The 20,136-nt window shown below is 39.4% G+C and overlaps 1 protein-coding gene across 1 annotated transcript; it reads left to right on the top strand.

The window, feature by feature from the left end:
• The first annotated feature begins 464 nt into the window (after positions 1–464).
• LOC134616641 (N-acylneuraminate cytidylyltransferase-like) lies at positions 465–8,528 on the top strand. The gene is made up of 8 exons (XM_063461571.1): positions 465–988; positions 3,415–3,557; positions 3,695–3,850; positions 6,659–6,792; positions 6,907–7,001; positions 7,091–7,226; positions 7,323–7,488; positions 7,615–8,528. Exons 1-8 carry the CDS (start codon positions 552–554, stop codon positions 7,791–7,793), a joined length of 1,446 nt encoding a protein of 481 aa, XP_063317641.1. The 5' UTR covers positions 465–551; the 3' UTR covers positions 7,794–8,528.
• The last annotated feature ends 11,608 nt before the right edge of the window (positions 8,529–20,136 follow it).

Raw genomic sequence — 20,136 nt, 5'->3', positions numbered from 1 at the left:
CGCGGCAAAGTTCAAACCACGTCCTGAACCAGTCACGTGGTACAGCCGGGCAGCGAGGCTTCGGGCGTCATCATTTTCAGCTCCTCCCATAAATGAAGCAAGCCTCGTTACGCGCATCGCGGAAACGCCCCCTCCATTACTCGACACAAGCATTAAAGCCTCGATACAGAACGTCACATCACTAAGTGTGACTGCAGTAGAGAACAGGAAACAATAGAACGTGTTTTATTGCATTGTCAGAAGTATGATGATGAAATAAGACAACTGATCAAAAAGGTTGACGATATTAAAGTGAAACTGGACTTTGTTGATTTATTTCGCAAGAACTCAATAAGTGAAAGCTAGCAGGCCATGTTTTGGTTTTTAAAGCAGACTCGTTTGTTTGGGAGGATTAGAATTTTATTTTATTTTTATTTTTTTGTCTTTTCGGTTCATACTCCACGCCAGTTGGTGGCGGTAATGCACAATTTTGCTGTTTGCCAACCGCCAATAAATAAGAAGAATCCCTTTTTGTCTCCAAATTCTGTTTTTTAACCACACGAACCGCATTAATGTCCGCTAAGCGAAGACACGATGACAACGAAGCGGACGGAGCTGTTTCTTCCAACAAGAAACAGAAGAGACAAGAAGCTGCTACTTCCAACATGAAACAGAAGAAGAGACAAGTAGCTGCTACTTCCAACATGAAACAGAAGAAGAGACAAGCAGCTGCTTCTTCCGACATGAAACAGAAGAAGAGACATGTAGCTGCTACTTCCAACATGAAACAGAAGAAGAGACAAGTAGCTGCTACTTCCAACATGAAACAGAAGAAGAGACATGTAGCTGCTACTTCCAACATGAAACAGAAGACGAGACATGTAGCTGCTCTCATTTTAGCACGGGGGGGAAGCAAAGGCATTCCGCTTAAAAACATCAAGCCCTTAGCCGGGGTCCCCCTTATCGGATGGGCGCTGAGGGCTGCTGTGGACTCCGAAGTGTTTGATAGGTACGTTGCAAATGTGTGGCGGTGATTTCAAACTGAATTAAAGCTGCAAGGAGCGATGAGAGGGCCTTAGCACCACGTCATATCTCTGTGTCTGCTGGACTCGAGACTCCTCCCTGTCCCGCGTGGAACTACCAGTTCAAATTAGTAGTGATGTGTCGGTCGCGAACGAAACGGCTCTTAGAGCCGACTCTTTGACGTGAACGTCGCGAGCCGGCTCCTTATCGCGAGCCGTGTTTTTTTTTTTTTTCTCTCACCCTCTCTCGCACTTTTTTTCCGCTTCACTCCGCACGCGAGCCTTGTGCTTTGCGCTGGGCAGAGGGGGGAGGGGCGGTAGTTACACTGGCAGTAGCACAGGAACAGAGCGGGAGGGAGAGAGAGAGAAAGAGAGCCAGGGACAACAATGTCACATTAGAAAGGTATAGTAATCATCCACAACTATTTTTAGTTGCAGATGATAAAGGATTCAGAAAGTTTATTCATGCAGGCCTATGTGACAGAGAATATGCATCTTATTTTTGTTTTCATATTTTAATTTATATTTAATTGTGCTGTGGTTTGCAGTGTTTTGTGTTGTTTCACTTTAAATTTGTTTAAAAGGAAAAAGCTGAAAATTTAAATAGTTAAAAGTTGAAATGTGAATAGTTATTTTTTTGTATTATTTGATTTATTTATTACATTTTATGTGGAGTGAATAAATAAAAGTATATTTACAGTGGCCCCTAGAGACAAAGCACGTACAAACCCTGAAGCATATACAAACTCCAGAACATGTACAAAAGACAACAGAAGTGCTCCAGGATGCTAGGTGCAGTGTTGCGCTTTTGTTACCTAGTGCCTACACAAGCCAGCAAGTACCAACGACCGGATTTGGTGTGTGGTAGTAACAGGTAAATGAACAATTTTTTTTTAAATTATTTGAATATATATATGAATGCTTGTGTATAAATACACAAACGATACACATATGCTTTCAATTGTGTAATTTAAGTGATCTAGGTAGCTCTGGTTTGGAAGTTCAGTTAACGCTAGAAATGTGTTTTGGAGTTTGTTCGTGCTTTGGAGTTTGTACGTGTTTTTTGGAGTTTGTATGTGCTTTGTCTCAAGGGGCCACCGCGCATACATACACATATATATATATATATATATATATATATATATATATATATATATATATATATATAACAATAAATAAAACCCCTTTTTTTTTTTTTTTTTTTTTTTTTACATTAGTAATTCCATTTGTGCATAATTTTATATTGTTGTTAATAATAAATTAGTTAAAGCAACAAAACAACCTGAAGAAGCAGTTCAGATCCGAAAGAGCCGGCTCTTTTTAGTGAGCCGAGCCGAAAGAGCCGGTTCTCTAAAAAGAGCCGGAAATCCCATCACTACAAATTAGATCCAGATGGGATGACCATTATACCCTACTGCGCATTTCCCTGTTCCTTATAGGTGGCACTCTTTAGTTATTGACAAATGGCGTATCAGTCTGTTCTGAGTCGGTGTTCCAGGTTAACTGTTTTTTACGGATTATTATTACTGGTTAGATTTGTTTACATATTCCATTCTCCGTGTTGCATCCATAGATTCGTCATATACACAATCAAGAGGGATATATATAGATATATAGATATTATTTGGCACTGTTATCAATTTGTCCGTTTGTCAGTATGGGCTTTTATAACGCCCGATTAATAAAAATGAAACGTGAAGAAGAGAAACACCCTTCAACTAGGGCTGGGTATCGTCACTGATTTCTAGAATCAATTCAATTCTGATTCACAAGGTCCTGATTTGATACGATTCAATTCGAATTGGGAAAATTTTGCCTCAGACAGTGAGAAATATTGCAATTCTGATCATTTATCAATACATATCCATGTTTTTATATCTATAAAACAAAAGCTGACACTTGTGAAACTTCATCAGAGGTGTAAGCGTCACAGCAGATGCCTTTGTGTCAAAGTAACTGAGAATAAAACACAGAAAAACATGAAGGAGATTTTCCTGGCCTGGCTTTTTATAGCAGATAACCTTAAAAATATTCTGCAGTAGAACAAAAACGAAAGAAAACCATGAATCAACATATGAACATTACCTGATGCTGCTGAAGTGAAGCAGAGCAAAGTTACAGAGGTTTTATTAGAGACGCAGAAAGGCAACATCTCACTGGTTCTGATGCATAGGCCGGTCCGCGCTTTGTGTTTACGTCTTTGTGCAGAATCCGTGTACCTGCTCTCATTTACGTTTTTAGCTGTTTGGTGGTTGTCGAAATTTAGTGAGGTTTAACCTGAGATTCTTTCGTTTCGGGCAAAATAAAATTGTGTAGTTTTTCCACCAGAGAGTACTCTACAACTTTCTTGTTGTTGCAACATGCCCATTTGAAATGCAATAAACACAACAATAATGGACCTTTTCTTTCACAGTGTGTGGGTATCAACGGACCACGCCGAGATTAAGAAAGTTGCTGAGGCATGGGGTGCTCAGGTGCACCAGAGGAGTCCTGAAGTCTCCAGAGACTCTACTTCATCATTAGAAACTATCCAAGAGTTTCTTGAATACCATAATGGTAGGTACACGCCAGAGCTGCCCCTCCCCATCACACAAAACTGCTGAAGTGTCAAAGAGTCTGTTTTTACACCGTTGTTTCACAAGCATCGTTCTTCTGCCACACAGTTGTAAATACTTTGCCTTTTGTTTTCACAGAGGTGGATATAGTTTGCAACATCCAGGCTACATCCCCGTGCCTCCATCCGTTCGATGTGAGGGAAGCCTTAAAAAAGATCACAGAGGACGGCTATGACTCCGTCTTTTCAGTGGTCAGGAGACACCAGTTTCGGTGGAAGGAGGTAGATGAATTATGTAAGTTAGCACATGTTTGACTGTTATGTCCATGCTGAGTTCACAGACAGTTGTTCATAGCACACACTGTTCTTGAGCTAGTTTGGAGGTCTGAAGCGATTGGCAACATCTGCACACTATGTGCCTTTTTTTTATGTGGCCTACCACTTTGTAGCTGAGTTGCTGTCTTTCACAGTTGCTTCCACTTGGATATAATACCACAGACAGCTGACTGTGGAATATTTGATAGCAAGGAAATTTCACAACTGGACTTGCTGCACAGATAGCATCCTGTAGGTGTAGTAGTAGGTGCTTGATTTTATATACCTGAATTCAATTATTTGGATAAGTGTGTGAATAATATTGACAATATATTGTATCTGTAACTGACATTAAAACAGCCTGTTTGAAGTACTTTTAGACAGTCTTGGTATGTTGATGGGTTATTTGTTGTTTTGCTAAATAAATCTATGTGCAGATCTTTACAGGTCCCAGTCTGTCAGTTCTGCAAAAATCTTTTTTTTTGTCAGTTTGGAACTAATTTGAATGTGTCAGTGGACCTCCACCTTAGTAACTTATTAACTGGGATGAAACAAATCCTACCGATGCAAACTCAAACCATTTGAAACACTAGTAACAAGTATTCTCCTTTTTGAACAAACAACTGATCACTCACATCCTTTGAATTTTAGATATTAGAGTGACAGCAATTAATTAATTAGACATCAGTTGGTATGGTGGTATTGTGTGTAGGCCCAACTTTACATGTTAAAGTGGTGTACTATCTTAGGGGGCTTGGCCTCAAATATGAGGAACAACCAACTTGCTGTTTTTGTTTTGTTCCTCTAGTTAAAGCTCTTTGCATTAAACAAAGAATTTTGTTTTTTGGGGGGTTTTTTGTGATAATTTCTTTATGGTGAACCTCACTGTCGATCCCTTTCTTGTTCAGACCAACTGCTCAACAAATCAGCAATCTTCCTCCCTAAATTCCCACAGTCTTCCCGACTGTCTAGTCCAGGGGTCGGCAACCCTGGGCACACGTGCCACAGCTGGCACGCGAAGGGTTAACTGATGGCACGACACGCAGTGAATTAATCTGAGAAGGTGCAGTAAAACTCCTGCCAGGGTGGAGATTTTCGAAAACTCAGTTTTTGCGTTAACGCGTGGACGAGGAAAACGGAGAAAGCGCAGCATCAAAGGTGTTCGCCTTTTTTGATGTCACACTGTGCGCCATGTTATTGTTTCGGTGAAGTGAGTTTCTACAATGGGGGACTTGGACAAAATACTGTTACTGTTAATTTTACTCTCTGCAGTGTTTAAATGCTTACATATACACACACACACAGTCACTGTCCCTCCACACATAGGACTCAGTTCTGCTTCTATGCGCCATCTTTGTTTACTCTTTCCCACCCAGGCTTCTAGACTTCTGATTGGCCAACATTTCTACACAGTTAGGAATATATTGCCACCTGTTGTTTTGGCATGTTCCTGGCAGCGTTTTCCTTCGTTTTTGCCGTTTACGTGTGGACGGGATTTTTTTAAAAACGGAAAGTGTATGGACCAATGTTTTCTTTTCTGATCAAACCAGAAAGCTTTAATGAGCAGCTGGATTTGTCTCGCAATAACTAGCTGGACACAGAGGACATCGAAATGCAGCTGATTGAACTGAAAAGCTAGACTCTGTGGGGGTCAAAGTTTGCAGAACTACGAACACAGCTGGAATCCATAGCTGTGCGTGTTCATGGAGCTTGCATTTTCACCTGCTGGACATCACTACCTGTCAAGTTTAAGTTCTTCAGAACATTGCAGAGGCCTTATTGACAGTATTTGGCTCTACATATCTGTGTGAGCAGATTTTCTCTCACATGAGTGTCCTCAGGCAGCCGTCTGAATGCTGGACACTCGGAGACCTGTGTCTCTGAGTGGGAGACCAGAGATCACATTAACATGTGTGTCTCTGTATTAACAGACATGCCATATTGGCTTAGTTTATTTTTCTTATCATTGTTGTGAGGAGACCATAAATAGCATTTGCATTTTCTGTTGTACAGTCCATTTTCTGTTATGGATAAAAAGTGTCTATTTTTTTGTTTCAAAATAGCTGATAACTATTCGCTGATAGCTGCCAACATCTGCGAACAAATTGTATAAAGTTGTTCTATATAGTGTGTAACTGTTCATATAGAGCGTTATTAAATTTATTGCTAATGCAATCATATGGCACTCTGACTTCTGAGGAAATTTTAGATGCCACTCATCATCAGAAAGGTTGAGGACCCCTGGTCTAGTCAAAGACCTATAGCAATGCAGGACTATAAGTCTTGTATTAGTTGATGTCTGGAAGATCAAGAAATCAAGAGTTGCTTGTTGTTCTTCACTAGAAATCTGAACTCCTGGTCTAACTTCAAAAGGCTTCCTCAGTCTGCCAATGTGCTGTTCTCATTTTCATGGAAAAGCTGTGTACACAAGAACGGATCCGAAATGCTTTGGGCTCATGTTGTAGCTAGAACCACTTCACCAATAGGGGAAAGAATGGATTACAAGGTGAAAAATGAAAAGGTCAACAAGATGAAGATCCTAGTCCGCAGTGATGACAGTTTTACCTTGGCTTTTAAAATTACATGAAATACAGAGAATGAGCACTCACTATCAAATTGATAACAACTGATAACTCGGTTATTAGATTCATTTTATGTTTTTCCTCTTTCCAAATTTAGTTACATAGCTGCTGCAATGATAGCCTCAGTTTCCACTAAGTTTGGTTTTTGAAACAGTCATATGCTTTTAATCCTTTTATTGTATGTAATTGAGCCTCTTTCCTCCTAGCTGATGAAAAAACTAAGGCGTTAAATCTGGACCCAGCCAACCGGCCGCGGCGTCAGGACTGGCCCGGAGAGCTGTGTGAGAATGGCTCGTTTTACTTCACCACAAAAGATCTCATTAAGACGGGACAGTTGCAGGTAATGGGGCAAAACTGTGCCTAATTGTGCCTCAAGCGCCAGTGCATGAAACTACACCATCTTTCATTCAGGCAACTGCATATTTTTGTCACCCTTGCGTTTTCACCTCTCTAGGGCGGTAAGTCAATCTACTATGAGATGCTGCCGGAGTTCAGTGTGGACATAGATGGAGACATCGACTGGCCTGTGGCAGAACAGAGGGTTCTCAGGTGAGAAGCGCTCCATATAATGCCTCTCAGTCTGCTTTTAATCAACTATCGACTCCTTTTCCTCATTTAATCTATGCTTCCTCAATCAGGTACGGCTACCCCGGAAAGGTAGTCCGCCTGCTGTTCTGCAATGTTTCTGCATGTTTAGCAGAAGGAATCAACGCTCTGTCTAGTAATACCAGAAACACATCTGCTATTCACATGCTGCAGGAAAAACAAGTGGAGGTTGGCTTTTTTCATCAGCTGTCAGAACAGAATTGAGTAAACTGACCCATCATGTATAACATTGCTCACAAACTGCCCTCTGTCTTGTTTCACAAGGTCATGCTGTTGACCTCCAGGAATAACACTGTGGCCCAGTCTTTGGCTGACAAACTTAAAAAAAGGACAGGGTGCGAGGTCAGGGAGGTGGGAAAGAAGCCGCTGAATGATTTGCTAGAGGTCATGAAGAAAAGGAGTCTGGACTGGAAAGATGTGGCATTCATGGGTAAAACAACTGCACTTTTATTTCTTAAGAGTTCAGTTGGCAGGCTTTGGAAATGTGTTACTGCTGAGTCAAAGTGTATTTATCATTTCAGTTTAGCCTCACTATGTTTTTCTGTTCCCCTCTCAGGTTTTGATCAAGCAGATGAGAAATTGCTGAAGCTGGCAGGTTTGAGTGCAGTACCCGGGGATGCTCCAGAGTTGGCCTCAAAGGCTGCGAAGTACATCTGCCACCTTTCTAGGGGATCAGGAGCTGTGTGGGATTTTGCTGAGCACATTCTCCTGCATAAACCAATGGCAAAACCTTAGTAGGACCACATAATTTGTAAGAACATTTAATGGCAGATGAATTTTGATAAATGGAAGAAATCCAAATAATTAAAATTAGAAATATCAAGAGACGGGTTTGTAATAATGGTAAAAAAGCAGATCCTCATTCAATTCTAAGGTTTTGTATATCAGGACATAATAAAATAATCATCTGGTCCTCACCAGTTGTTAAAAATGGGGAAAAGCAACCTTGGATGTGCAAAAACACATGGCCTACTACACTTTGTCACCATTTAACAGAAGCTAAGTCAAAATGCAGAAGAAGGTTAGCAGCACCTGCTAGTCAAATGCATTTGATTAATTTATCATCAGCATGTGTGAGGAGCTCTATTAAAGCAGAGGGTTGGCAGTTTTTAAGGTCCAGAGCTCTCACCTGTGTGTTAACGCAATGACACATGCTTCCCAGATCCCAAGGTCAGACTGTGCAGTGTTCAAAGAAACTGCAAAAAACAAAAAAACAGAAAAAGACTTAACAAGTATGGCTTATTTGGAAGGGTTGCTAGCAGAAAGTCTCGTCTTCTAAAAACAGGTCGAGGAAAGTGTATCTGAACAAGACTTCTGGAACGATGTCCTTTGGACAGACCCAGCTAAGGTGGACATGTTTAGCCCTAATGCACAGCACCATGTTTGGAGAAAACCAAGCACAGCATCAGCAGAAACACCAATCAGCTGTCAGACACGGTGGTGTGGTCACTGAGTCGACCATGACCACCTCTGTGTACCAAACTATTCAAATGTGAGGCCATCTGTCTGACAGCTAAAGCTTTACTGAAACTGGGTCTTGTGTTGCAGAGAGTTAAAGTCCAGCTCTGAACCCTTTAACTGTGTAAAGAACGGTGAGCTAAAATTCCTCTACAGTGATTTGAGGCTGCTAATGTGCATACTTCTAGTCATTCCTGCTGAATGTGGTTCTACAAGCTACTGATTCATAGACTGTATTTAGTTTTTCACACATTGTTTCTGCATTTTGGTTTAGTTTTATTAAACAAACAATGTCATGTTGTAATATGTTGTTTTTGTTCATCTGAGGTTGCATTTACCTAATTTTAAGATCTGGTAAGGGCCAGAAAGGTTTTTTTTTTTATTACATCCTGATATGTAACACCTCAGAGCTGTCCTTTTTCTTTTCTTTTCTTTTTTTACCATTGCTTAGCAAGAAACTTTCCCTGTGCCGAGCAAGAGGAATGTCAGCAGTGTTTTGAATTTTACAAATTAAATCAAATGTTAAGAAAGGCTGTGTTTGAATATGATCACACAAAGTGAAGTATAAACAGGAAGGATCACTATGGAGCAGAATTTGGGTATTATTCTGAGTTATTCTGAGTTTCTGTACTATGAAGCACGTTCACGTCTTATCAGAGAACATCACCATAGTAACACATGATGTAGTCCTGTTAAGACATCTTAAAAGAAGATGAGGTGCCAAAATGGAAGTGAAATTAGTCAAATGTCACATAGTAAGGTATTCAACACTCAGTCTTGAAAGGTTTCTTTGAATGTATGCTGACGTCTAGTTCCAAGACGGACAAGAACATATCTGTAGTCCCTCAATAATTTGTCTAACCTCAGGAGCTATGTGAGCTACACTATATTACTATATTATGCTGGACAACATTTTCTATCAAACACATAATTAAATCTAAGGAGCTTGGAAAGAAAAGCTTCTGGACTTAATTTTCTTGAAGATGTTTCACCCCTCGCACTGGTTCTCAAATGGGGTTTGCAGGGCTCAGAGTTATTCAGTCCATTTTCTCCCAATTATCCAAGTCATCAGAGACAGACAGTCATACCAACAGCCAGTTTAGAATCACCAGCTTACATAAACCCATGCATGTATTCAGGAGTACCTAGAGAGAGAACACAGATATGTGAACATGCAGACTACCAAAGGAAAGATCCTAGAGTGAATTTGAACCATGGACTTTTTGGTTGTGAGGCTGTAGTGCTAACTGCTGCGGCCCCCTTTGCAATCAAATGTAGACCCTGTGCATCTCCATGATTGGCAGGACAGGCTCAGGCAGCTTTTGTTGCAGACCTGAGTTCCTCTAGACCTGTGAGCGTGTCTCTGTTAGGTTATTTTTCAATTACTAGAAAAATAAACTAAGCACATTTTTGTGTTTAAGATTGAATTTGATAAGGTAAGGTTGGAGTTCTCAAAGTTCTTTAATATGCTGCTTTACTTTCCTGCTGAGAAGATTGGAGCTATTTAATAACTGCTAGCTACATCTACTAGCCCGTTACACTTTAGCCTAGCCCAAAGACCAGAAATGACTTGGTGTGTGCTGGAAAGGCCTTCATATAGAACCAAAAGTTTTTTGTTGTTTTGTTTTTACTTGGTAAAGTTTAGACTTTCACGCTAGCTGGATTTTGCTGCTTCCACCCACATTTACAGGCTTTATGCTTGGCTAAACTGCTCCTGATTTTCTTAAAAATGTCTTTTTTCTGTTTGCAGTTTAAATTCTCAGAGGCGTCTGCTTTGTTGGAAAATCTCATGAATCATTTCTGATTTTAATTTTATTGAACTGATCATTTTGTGATTCTTTTTAAATCATCAAATAAATAAACTTGTTGATGTTGACGGGGTGCAAACATCTGACTGTTTGTCATTGATTTTGATTGATATAGTTGATATAGTTCCATCATTAGATTTAGGGTTTAAACAGCATTTTAACTGTACAAAAGGAATTTAAGACGTCGCAGCATTTTTATTCGACAAATTAAACAAGCAGCAGGAAAGAATTTTTTTATTTTGGCCATCGCAGCCACCTGTTTCTTACACACTGTACTTTTATTGGCAAAGAAATTATATATATATATAATTAATATATTTCTTATATTCTTATACACATGTAAGAATATAAGAAAAAAAAGGTCTGTATACATATAATAGTAAGAAACAACTGCACAGCTAAATGCATATATTTCTATATTGCACAGATATAGAGCAGCAAAGATCAGTGTACATCATAAATATCTTCATAAAGTAAAAACTAATTTGAAATATAAGTGCGTGTGTATATATTATCTATATCGAGATATAGATATGGTAGCATATTGACACCAGTTGAAAGTGCTGTCAAAAAAATAAAGAAGTTTGATGATTCTATTTCCAAAACAACCAGTGATGGACTTTAAAGCTGTGCTTTTACATTTTATGTACAGATGTATGCGATAATTTGCAAGTCTGCAAGTTAGCCAGCAGGTGGCAGTGTTGACCTTTACTGACCTTCTGTAAACACCGCAACACGTTCTCCAAATCGTCGGGATGTTACGCCTCAGGAGTGAGAACGGGCTGCTGTAATTTCAGGGAAACCGCACTGAACTCAGTCTTTCTGTCTCTTGTGGAAAAGCATACAAGTTGATGTAACTGCTGGTTATTAATCATAAAACCCACTTTTGTAATACGAGTAATATAAATAAATGGTCTGGTGTGAAAGACTCACAAACAAAACACATGTTTAATGTTGGCTCCTGAATAGACTCTAAAATGTTGAATTATCACAAATGTTCATTTTCGTACATCATCATCTGACCTGTCACAGTGTAGTTATGTAGATTAATTAGAAACAGTCAAAAGATAAAATAGTGTAGACTTTAGCTCAGGCAGGAAGTAAAAACACTGTGCGGACGGAGGATCTGTTGATCTGGGTTAGCTGTGGAGTAACACCCACAACAGATTCACAGAAATAAGAAAGTCATGTTGATGAGTGCTGGTGATTCACAACTGAGCAACTTTTCTGTGCATTCACTTTTTTTGCTCAACAGCGCCACCTTTTCCTTTTGACTGCCGAGCAAATCTGCTGTTTTCCTGGATTATGACTGAATTTCTGGACCTTCCCTTTTTCCTTGCACATATAAGTCATTATGTTTAGTCATCTGCTGCTGCAGTAATAAAGGCTAGTATCCTTTTGTATGTGGTTAGTCATATAATCTAGAAACAACCTGTCCACAAATAAAATCGTTTCTTCCATTTTATTGTTTAGACAGCCTTCCTTTTGTAATTAAAATAAACAGTGTTGTGATGACTGTTGAGGTTTTCAGACTCTCTTGTGTTATTAGCAGAAAACTACTTGATCCTATATTATGTAGGACAGTAGTCGCTAATTATGCAGAGAAATGTTTTTAATATAACAGTGATGTAACAGTGAAATCTACTCTAACAGACAGGAGAAGAAGAAGGAAATTGGTTATGTTCTAGTTTATCAAAGTCTATCAGAGTACCAGTGAAATACTGTGATTATTATTGGAGCAGTCCTAAAGATTTAGACTGGGAGACTGTAGTATACACTCACTGGCCACTTCATTAGGTACACCTTGCTAATACTTGGTTGGACCATTTTGGCTTTCAGAACTGACCTAATTTCCATGGCATTGCTTTAACAACATCTCAGAGGAAAATATTCTCAGAGATTTTGGTCCATATTAACACGACAGCGTCACACAGTTGCTGCTGATTTATTGCCTCCTAATCGGTGCAGAAGAGGTATGCAGAAGAGCATTCAGAGATGCTCACTGCATGCTCACGTTTTCTTTTTCAGATTCAGATACTTTTGCTATAAACCCTAGAGATAGTTATGCAAGAAAATCCCAGCCTGTCTTCTTCCCGGTTCTGATGCTCATGTGATTGGTTGACTTTGTTGACAGTGAGTCTAATAGAGTGACCACTAGTGTAGACTTTAGTCCGTATTTTGGTCTTTGGTCTCTTTGGTCAAAATTTCCTCAACAATGTAAAGTGTTTGACTTGGACTGACTTTGGTAATCCTTCATGCACATTTATATTATATTCAAAATGAACAATTTATTGCTGAAGCAGTTCATTTTTTTCTTTCTATGAGGCAGAAATAAAAAGAAGAACAACAGAGGAAAAGCTTATCAATGCAATGGTTTGAATAAATACGCCATAGTGATTCTGATTCAATGCATCACACTGCAGAAAAGAAAAAGGAAAAAGGAAATGAACAAAAAGGGAATTTGAAAGCATTTAAAAGACACAAATGACACAAACACTACAGATATACAAAGAACTACAAGTCTTTACTGATTGTGGAATGGATATATAATAAATGAATTAATAATCAGTTAATAATCTAAAGATTTATGGCCTGACAACCTTTTTGACCTTTTACTTCCCAATAGAAATATCACAACACAAGATTTCTTTCACTGAGTCACGGAGACTGCAAAAATATGAGGATTAAAGTAAATTCCTCTCCCTTACAGTTTAAGTTTAGCCATTGGTCGGTTTTAGTTTGTTTTTCTAGAGCACCACACAGACGTTCATAAATCCCATATGAAAAATGACGCGTCTAAGAAGTGCTGACAGTAGCTGGTGCCTCTTCCTTGTAGCTGTCGAACTCGTTGTTTTTTTCTTTTCATTTCGTTTCAGCTCTCCTGCGGGCCCTTTGTTACATTTCTTCTCAGGATTAAAGAGAAACATTGTGCATCTGTCAGTCAAAAACCAAAATGTACTTCACCGGTGCTACACCCAACACTTGGAAAAATATGCTGTGCCACGGCAGGCTTTTCTTGTCAACAACTGCACACTCACACACACAGGTATGCCACCTGACCAGTGCTCCTACCTATGGTTATATATAAAAAAAGCAAAGGCTATAAATATGAAGTACACAAACTGACCTACTGCAATAATATATGACGGGCAAAGATGATTAAAGAGGATTAAAAGTAAAGAAAGAAATTAAAATAAGTAGGTCAGTAAAATTAGTGGCCGTGATGAGCCTGAAATTGGATTCTTATCAAATCTAAGTTCACCGCCTATAAAAGAGGGAGTATTTTTAAAAATTAACAATTATTTTATATTTTTTTTGTAGCTGACTGAAGATAAGTGGGATAACTTACAAATGACATGTTCAGATATCTTAAGTCTTAGTTTAGCGTCTCACCTTTTGGGAGCAAACACATGAAAAACCAAGGACACGAACTCCCATCATCCTCTGATATGTTAACACGCTAAACCAACATTGTTCAAATGCTTTCTGGTGGGATACACAAGCTTGAAGGTGTTCATGTCATGCACTTCAAAACCGATCAACAATAAAAGATGGATCAACGTTCTCTTTCTACATACAAGGTCTTGAATAATGAGGCCCCATCTTATCTTAAAGACCTCTCTAAACCATATCACCCCTTTAGAGCACTTGGCACTCAGACTGCTACCTTGTGGTTCCTAGAGTATTAAAAAGTAGAATGGGAGTCAGACACCATCTCTACTTTTAAGATTAGGCTTTAAACTTTCTTTTTTGCGACAGCATATAGTTAGGCCTTGATCAGGAGACCCTGAATCCTCCCTTAGTTATGCTGCCATAGGTCTAGGCTGCTGGGGAGTTCCCATGTTTCTTCTACATTCACTTTTCTTCACCCAATATGTGTTTTTACACTTCTCCGCATTTGTAACAATTCTGCAAATATGAGTGGACCATTATTCCTCCACAGAGCTGTAAAAAACTCATCACTTATCACAAAAAAGTTCAAAATTAAAAAAAAAAAAAAAAAGAGATCGGGTAAAAAGAAAATGTAGAAAGGAGAAAATTTCTTCAAATCAAATTCTAAATATGACACAATGTGAAGCTTGGGTCCTAAAAGAACGCAGGTTTTGAGCTGAAACGTGGGTTAGACAACACGTTCAGCGGTATGTCCAGTAAGCAGTTGGGATTCATTAATTATCCACAGCCACTGACGTTTGGATGACTTCTGCATCAGCTGATGGAGGAATCCAAACAGTCAAACTGGATTCAAACACTCACAGGAATAGCAGATTCCCTCAGCAAGAAATATTGACGCATTCCAAACAGCTAGCAGTTCAACATTCAACCCACAGAAACTTTCCTTCACAGTAACACGTCTAGGATTACACAACCAGTGCTGTCCCTCCATAATTCATATAACCACTCTGATTAACTTTCACTCTGTGACACCTACTCAGCCACAACAATAAAAAAAACATATTGATTAAAATCTTGTTAGAATACAAAGCTCTGCTGGGAAACTTAGTTCCTGCCAATAATGTGGATGTCACTTTGAAAAGTACCGCCCACTTAAACAGAGACAATTTGTTAGAGGCAAAGCACACACCCCAGTGTGGCAGTATGGCCTCACAGCCACTGGACTGCAAAGGCACATCACAAAGAGCCCAAAGTGTCAAAGGGTCCCCTCGATCCATGGAGGCCACGGGGGAAGACTCCACAGCACGTCCCCAAAACGTCTGACAAGACCCTGTGCAGGTTATAAGTTTGGCATCAGTTGTATGAAGAATTACGCTCCCCAGGTCATCTTAACTTAAACTTCTCCATAGCCTCAAACAATAGCCTCTGACATTCATGTATTACAAGTGTTGACTGTTACTTCAGCTGCTGTTGTCCGGTCATCATCTTTGGGTTTCTATGAGCATGCACATCTGTATTTTTCTGGATCACATCTCAACTCATGTGAGTTCAATTGTATAACCTAATGTTAGCCAAAATGTGACATACATTCTCAGTAAGACGCATAAATAATAAAAATGCTGTGCAGTCTCACATAAAGATGGATGCCTGGTACGTGGGCTTGGTGCACCTAAGCAAGGGGGAGGGATCGGGCTATTTTCTGCAAGAAAATCAGCATACTAACACTTTGATTTGTATCTTATTTTCATGCTCTCTGATTTTCACTCAGCATGAGTGCTGTCAGCCTCGCAGAGCAGGTAAGGCTGCTGTAAACTATGATTCAGGGCCCCACCGTGGCACCACTCAGAGCTGCTGAACTCACACATTAACCAGTTCTAACACATGAGGGCTTTAAACCTACCAGATCAGGTCAGTCGTGTATGGAAATGCACACTGTGAGGTGTCCTGATACAAATGATAACAAATCAAACAATCTAATATTTTTACTCATAGTTTACACAGAAGAACAAAACTTAAAGGAATCTCTGTCTGTTGTGTGGTAACACGCAGTGAGAGGGAAACTCAACGAATTAATGTTCACGGGGAGGCGGACCGAGAAATTACAAGGCTGTTGATCAGGTCCAACTGGTGTAAAAGTCGGCTTTGATCCATCTGGTCTTGCTGGTTTGAGGTTAATGGGCACCCAGGAAAAGTAACGCTGGGATTTCAGGTGATAAATTGGGATAAGTTGCACAAAAGTGTAGTGTAGTCTACAAAAGTGTAGATGGCAGTTATGAAGAATGAAAGTAAAGGAAGAGAGGTGAAGCCACCCCAACCCATCTGCTAAAACTCCTCCAACAGCCCGGGCGACATACCGCTCATTCATTTATCCTGCACCACTCCTTTTCTTCTTCTTCTTCATACCTGGGTCTGATTTCTCCTCCTCTGTTCAGACACTGCATAAGTTTTGCATAGGTTTATTTTTGGATGGGAAAGGTTTTGTTTACTGCGTGTCAGAGTGAGGGCATGCAAGGTAAAGGAGAAGAAGACATCCCAGCAGGGGTGGACAGCGGAAAGAAAAAAAGAGTGAAAATGGCACTTGGTAGTAAACAAAGAGGGTGACTGAGCTGTACATGACAACAAAATGTGTGCGTACAAGCCTTAAAATATTTGCTTTGGATAAATTCTTACATTTAAAGACACGTAAGCTACCGGGAAATGAAAATTACTTCTGCTTGTGACATGTGACAAAAAAGGGTTTCTCAGGTAGTTCCTCTGATGCATAGTTGGAAATGATCCAAAACAAACATAACCAGGGTTACATCTATCAAAGGCGACTCTTCTTGGAACACAGTTTAAGTCCTTTGACGTGGAACTCATGAGCTGGTTTTACATTTCACAGTCACATCACGACCTATTCTACATCCAATGACCAAACCTTTAGTGACATCACAGGTTTAAAGACTACTTAAGTATAATGTTGCTTTTAAATCTGTGCGATTCAGAGGTGTTGATAATCTGATTTGCTTTTTAACTGCATCTGTGCCCAGATGGAGTCAAGCAGCATTCTGTGCTCATTCACAGCTCAGTATGTCGAGTGCCAGTATATTACTGTTACTTTCAGTTCAGTACAAACACTTCCCGTAATGTTTATTGTTCAGCAGCCTTTTATTTATGACAGGTATTGCAATAACATTCTTTATGTGGTTTTTAAAGGCTTTTAATGAACTAAATCGATCACTGAGCCTTCAACTAATTTATACTGAAGCTGTATGATTTTCCAGCATGTTTTTTAGTCCATTGGTTTTTGACCTATATTTTTGGCAATTTTGCCTCCTTACATCACCACAACAAAAGCATTGCAGCAAATGTTTAGAAATTACAGCCATCTTCATGCACAATCTTGAAACACTGCTGACAAGCAGGGTCGTGGCCAGGTGGAACCTGTTCCTTCGTGATTTCAAGATTAACTACGCAGATAGGAGATCAGGAATTGATCCTGATCCTGTGCTAAACTTGTATTACATACAACCAACCATTAAGGTGTCGCGGATAAATACAAAATAAAACCAGTACCAGTACCAAAAACAGAAGATTTATTCATAACACACGGGAAAAGAGGGAAACCAAGTTAATGACAAAAACGATAAAAAAATAATGATAAAAATGATAAAAACCCTGAAAACCATCAATTTCACACCCAAGCCTCAACTCTCGCAGCCCGATACCAAACCACTCACCGACCACTTCATGGCCCGGAGGTTGGGGACCGCTGAGGTAGGAATATCACTGTCAACGTCTACAATCAAGAGACACATTCATGAATGTAAATACAGAGGCTTTACAACAAGGTGCAAACCACTGGTTACACTCAAGAACAGGTCAGATTAGAGTCTGCCAGAAAACATCTAAAGATCAACTTACTCATAACCAGTGTGATGGGAAGAGAAAAGTAAAGAGAAGGAGAGAAAGTCAACATGATCTGAAGCATACGTCTTGAACTTGAGCATATCCTCTATTTCACTTGTGTCGCAGGATGAATTGTGGGCTATCCTCTCTGTTCAGATTCAGTCAAATTTCAGCAGAACTGATAAAATAGAGTTTCACGGTGCAAATGGATAATAAAACAAAGACAACTGCAAAAGTAACCCCAAGAGTTTCTCAAGGCAAAGAAATTAGATGTTTTTCAGTTGGCTGATGTCAGCCAATAAATACTGAAGACCACCTGATGATGGAAAGATCCACAATCAAGCAGTACTTTGGAGTAAAGGCCTGAGAGAGCATCTCAAAGGGAAAAAAACAGCATTTAGTTGTGTGCATGGGGTTTAGACTTCAGGCAGATTTAGTATTAAAAGCATTCCCTATATTTAAAATCGAAACAGCTTAGTCGATGTTACACCCTTAACACATACTTAACATTATAAGGTGTGTTAGGGTTTGAATGATAAGTGTAATTTTTCTTTGTATCGTGCAAAACATGAAGTAAAAAGGACAAAGTGGGCCAAACAAGTGTCACAGGAAACATTTTCTAATAAAACCCTTGTGGAGATCGATCCTGTGGATTCCAGACTTTAATTATCACCTTTTTCACTTCCACACTTAACTTCAGTCAGTCAGATACAGTTAATATGTGGATGTAGGCAGTGTTGGGAAGGTTACTTTTAAAATGTATTCCATTACAGATTACGTGCCCCAAAATGTATTCTGTAACGTATTCCGTTACGTTACTCAATGACAGTAACGTATTCTGAATACTTTGGATTACTTAATATATTATCATGCTTTTTACAACTACGTGAATGTACTATTGCTGTGATTTATTACTGTTGCTGAAGGTCCACGGCTCCGAACCGTAGTAAAGGGACCTCTGGCTAATACGTCTGGTTCCGTGTCGGGCTCGTAGCCGAAAAATAGCTTTACTTTGTTGTGTGGGTCAACTTTGCTTGCGAGAGACAGAGAGAGGCGTTGAAAGGCTGCTCCAACTGAACTTATTGTTTCAGAGGAAAACACGAACACAGCGTACAGTCCACTCGAGTCTTAATAGCTTACTTACAACTGGGCTCATCAGGCACTCTTCTTGGCTGCAGTGGTTATTATTATATTTACATGCTTCCAGCTCCCGTTTTTGCTCAGTGACAGCTCGGACTTTTCCTTTTTCTCCCGCCTCACGCTCACAGACACATAACGTGTATGGCAGTCCATTCTCCCTGCAGCACGGACTACACTGCCCATCAGGCTACATTCTTTAGAGCTATGCCTGTAGCATTCTGCCTATTAGCTTGGCACAACAACAACAACAAAAAGGCGCTCTCTCACCCAGGAAACACACAGTCGCAGAGAGCGCCATGGCAACCGTAACGCTGAACAACAGAACATAGCTGTCAAACAAAACCCAAACAGTCCTGACCCGCGACAATATGAAACAGGAAAGTACCGCCGTGTAATCCATTTATTTCAACAAAGTAACTGTATTCTAAATACCACCTTTTTAAACGGTAACTGTAACGGAATACAGTTACTCATATTTTGTATTTTAAATACGTAACAGCGGTACATGTATTCCGTTACTCCCCAACACTGGATGTAGGACATGCACAGAATTTGTATTTGGACTTAAAGAGTCTGTAACTGGAGCAAAGACAAAGGCAGTCAGCTCTTTAACCCTTACCATAGAAATCCACCAGACCTTATCTTTATATTTTTACATGCTGTAATGCCATTTTTGGGAGCATTTCAAGTTGCTATACATCAATACAACCATTATAGCCCACATTTTAATAATATGTATGCAGTACGTCCATAGTAACAACATAAATTGCAAAAAAGTGCAATAAACTACAAAAAAAATTGAAAATAGTTATTGTTATGTTTTTTTTTACATATATTTCTAGTTAGAGGTTTATCCCTCAAAAATGTAAATACAAAAAAAGTTGCACAAAATAGTTTCCAACCACAGGAAATTCATTTTGAGTGTCTTCATAGTTTTATTTTTGAGATACACCAATTTTTATATACTGCAGGAAAAACAAAAATAAATATTATAATGCAAAATGCAAGAAAAACATCATATGCATGAAAATAAACTATTTCCAGCAGTGCAATTTGAGTTCGAAGCATCCCAGAAACGATACAGAAAAGCATAAAGTCAAACATGACTTCTAAAAACACCAGTATAGGCTTACAAGGTCCTGAAGGTTTAAAAAAAAATACATTTTCCGCAAAATTACATCATTTCCGGTTTCTGGCAAGTACTGGCGGACATGCGATGGTTAGCGCTGACGTCTATTCCAGCATAGGAAGTTTTATGAATAGCTGATCGGATCAGCAAAGCGTGTTTCTAGAATATTATGTTGTTGTTGCTGCAAGTGCTTTTTATGCAATTTTTCCAAAGCTATATGTGGAAGGAAACCATGACCTAGGACAAGCTGATGGCATAAGAT

Source organism: Pelmatolapia mariae, linkage group LG3_W (genome assembly GCF_036321145.2).
Source record: "Pelmatolapia mariae isolate MD_Pm_ZW linkage group LG3_W, Pm_UMD_F_2, whole genome shotgun sequence".
NCBI classification, from domain to species: Eukaryota; Metazoa; Chordata; class Actinopteri; order Cichliformes; family Cichlidae; genus Pelmatolapia; species Pelmatolapia mariae.
Note: the sequence above shows the minus strand (reverse complement) of the source record. Positions and strands in the feature narration are given on the sequence as shown.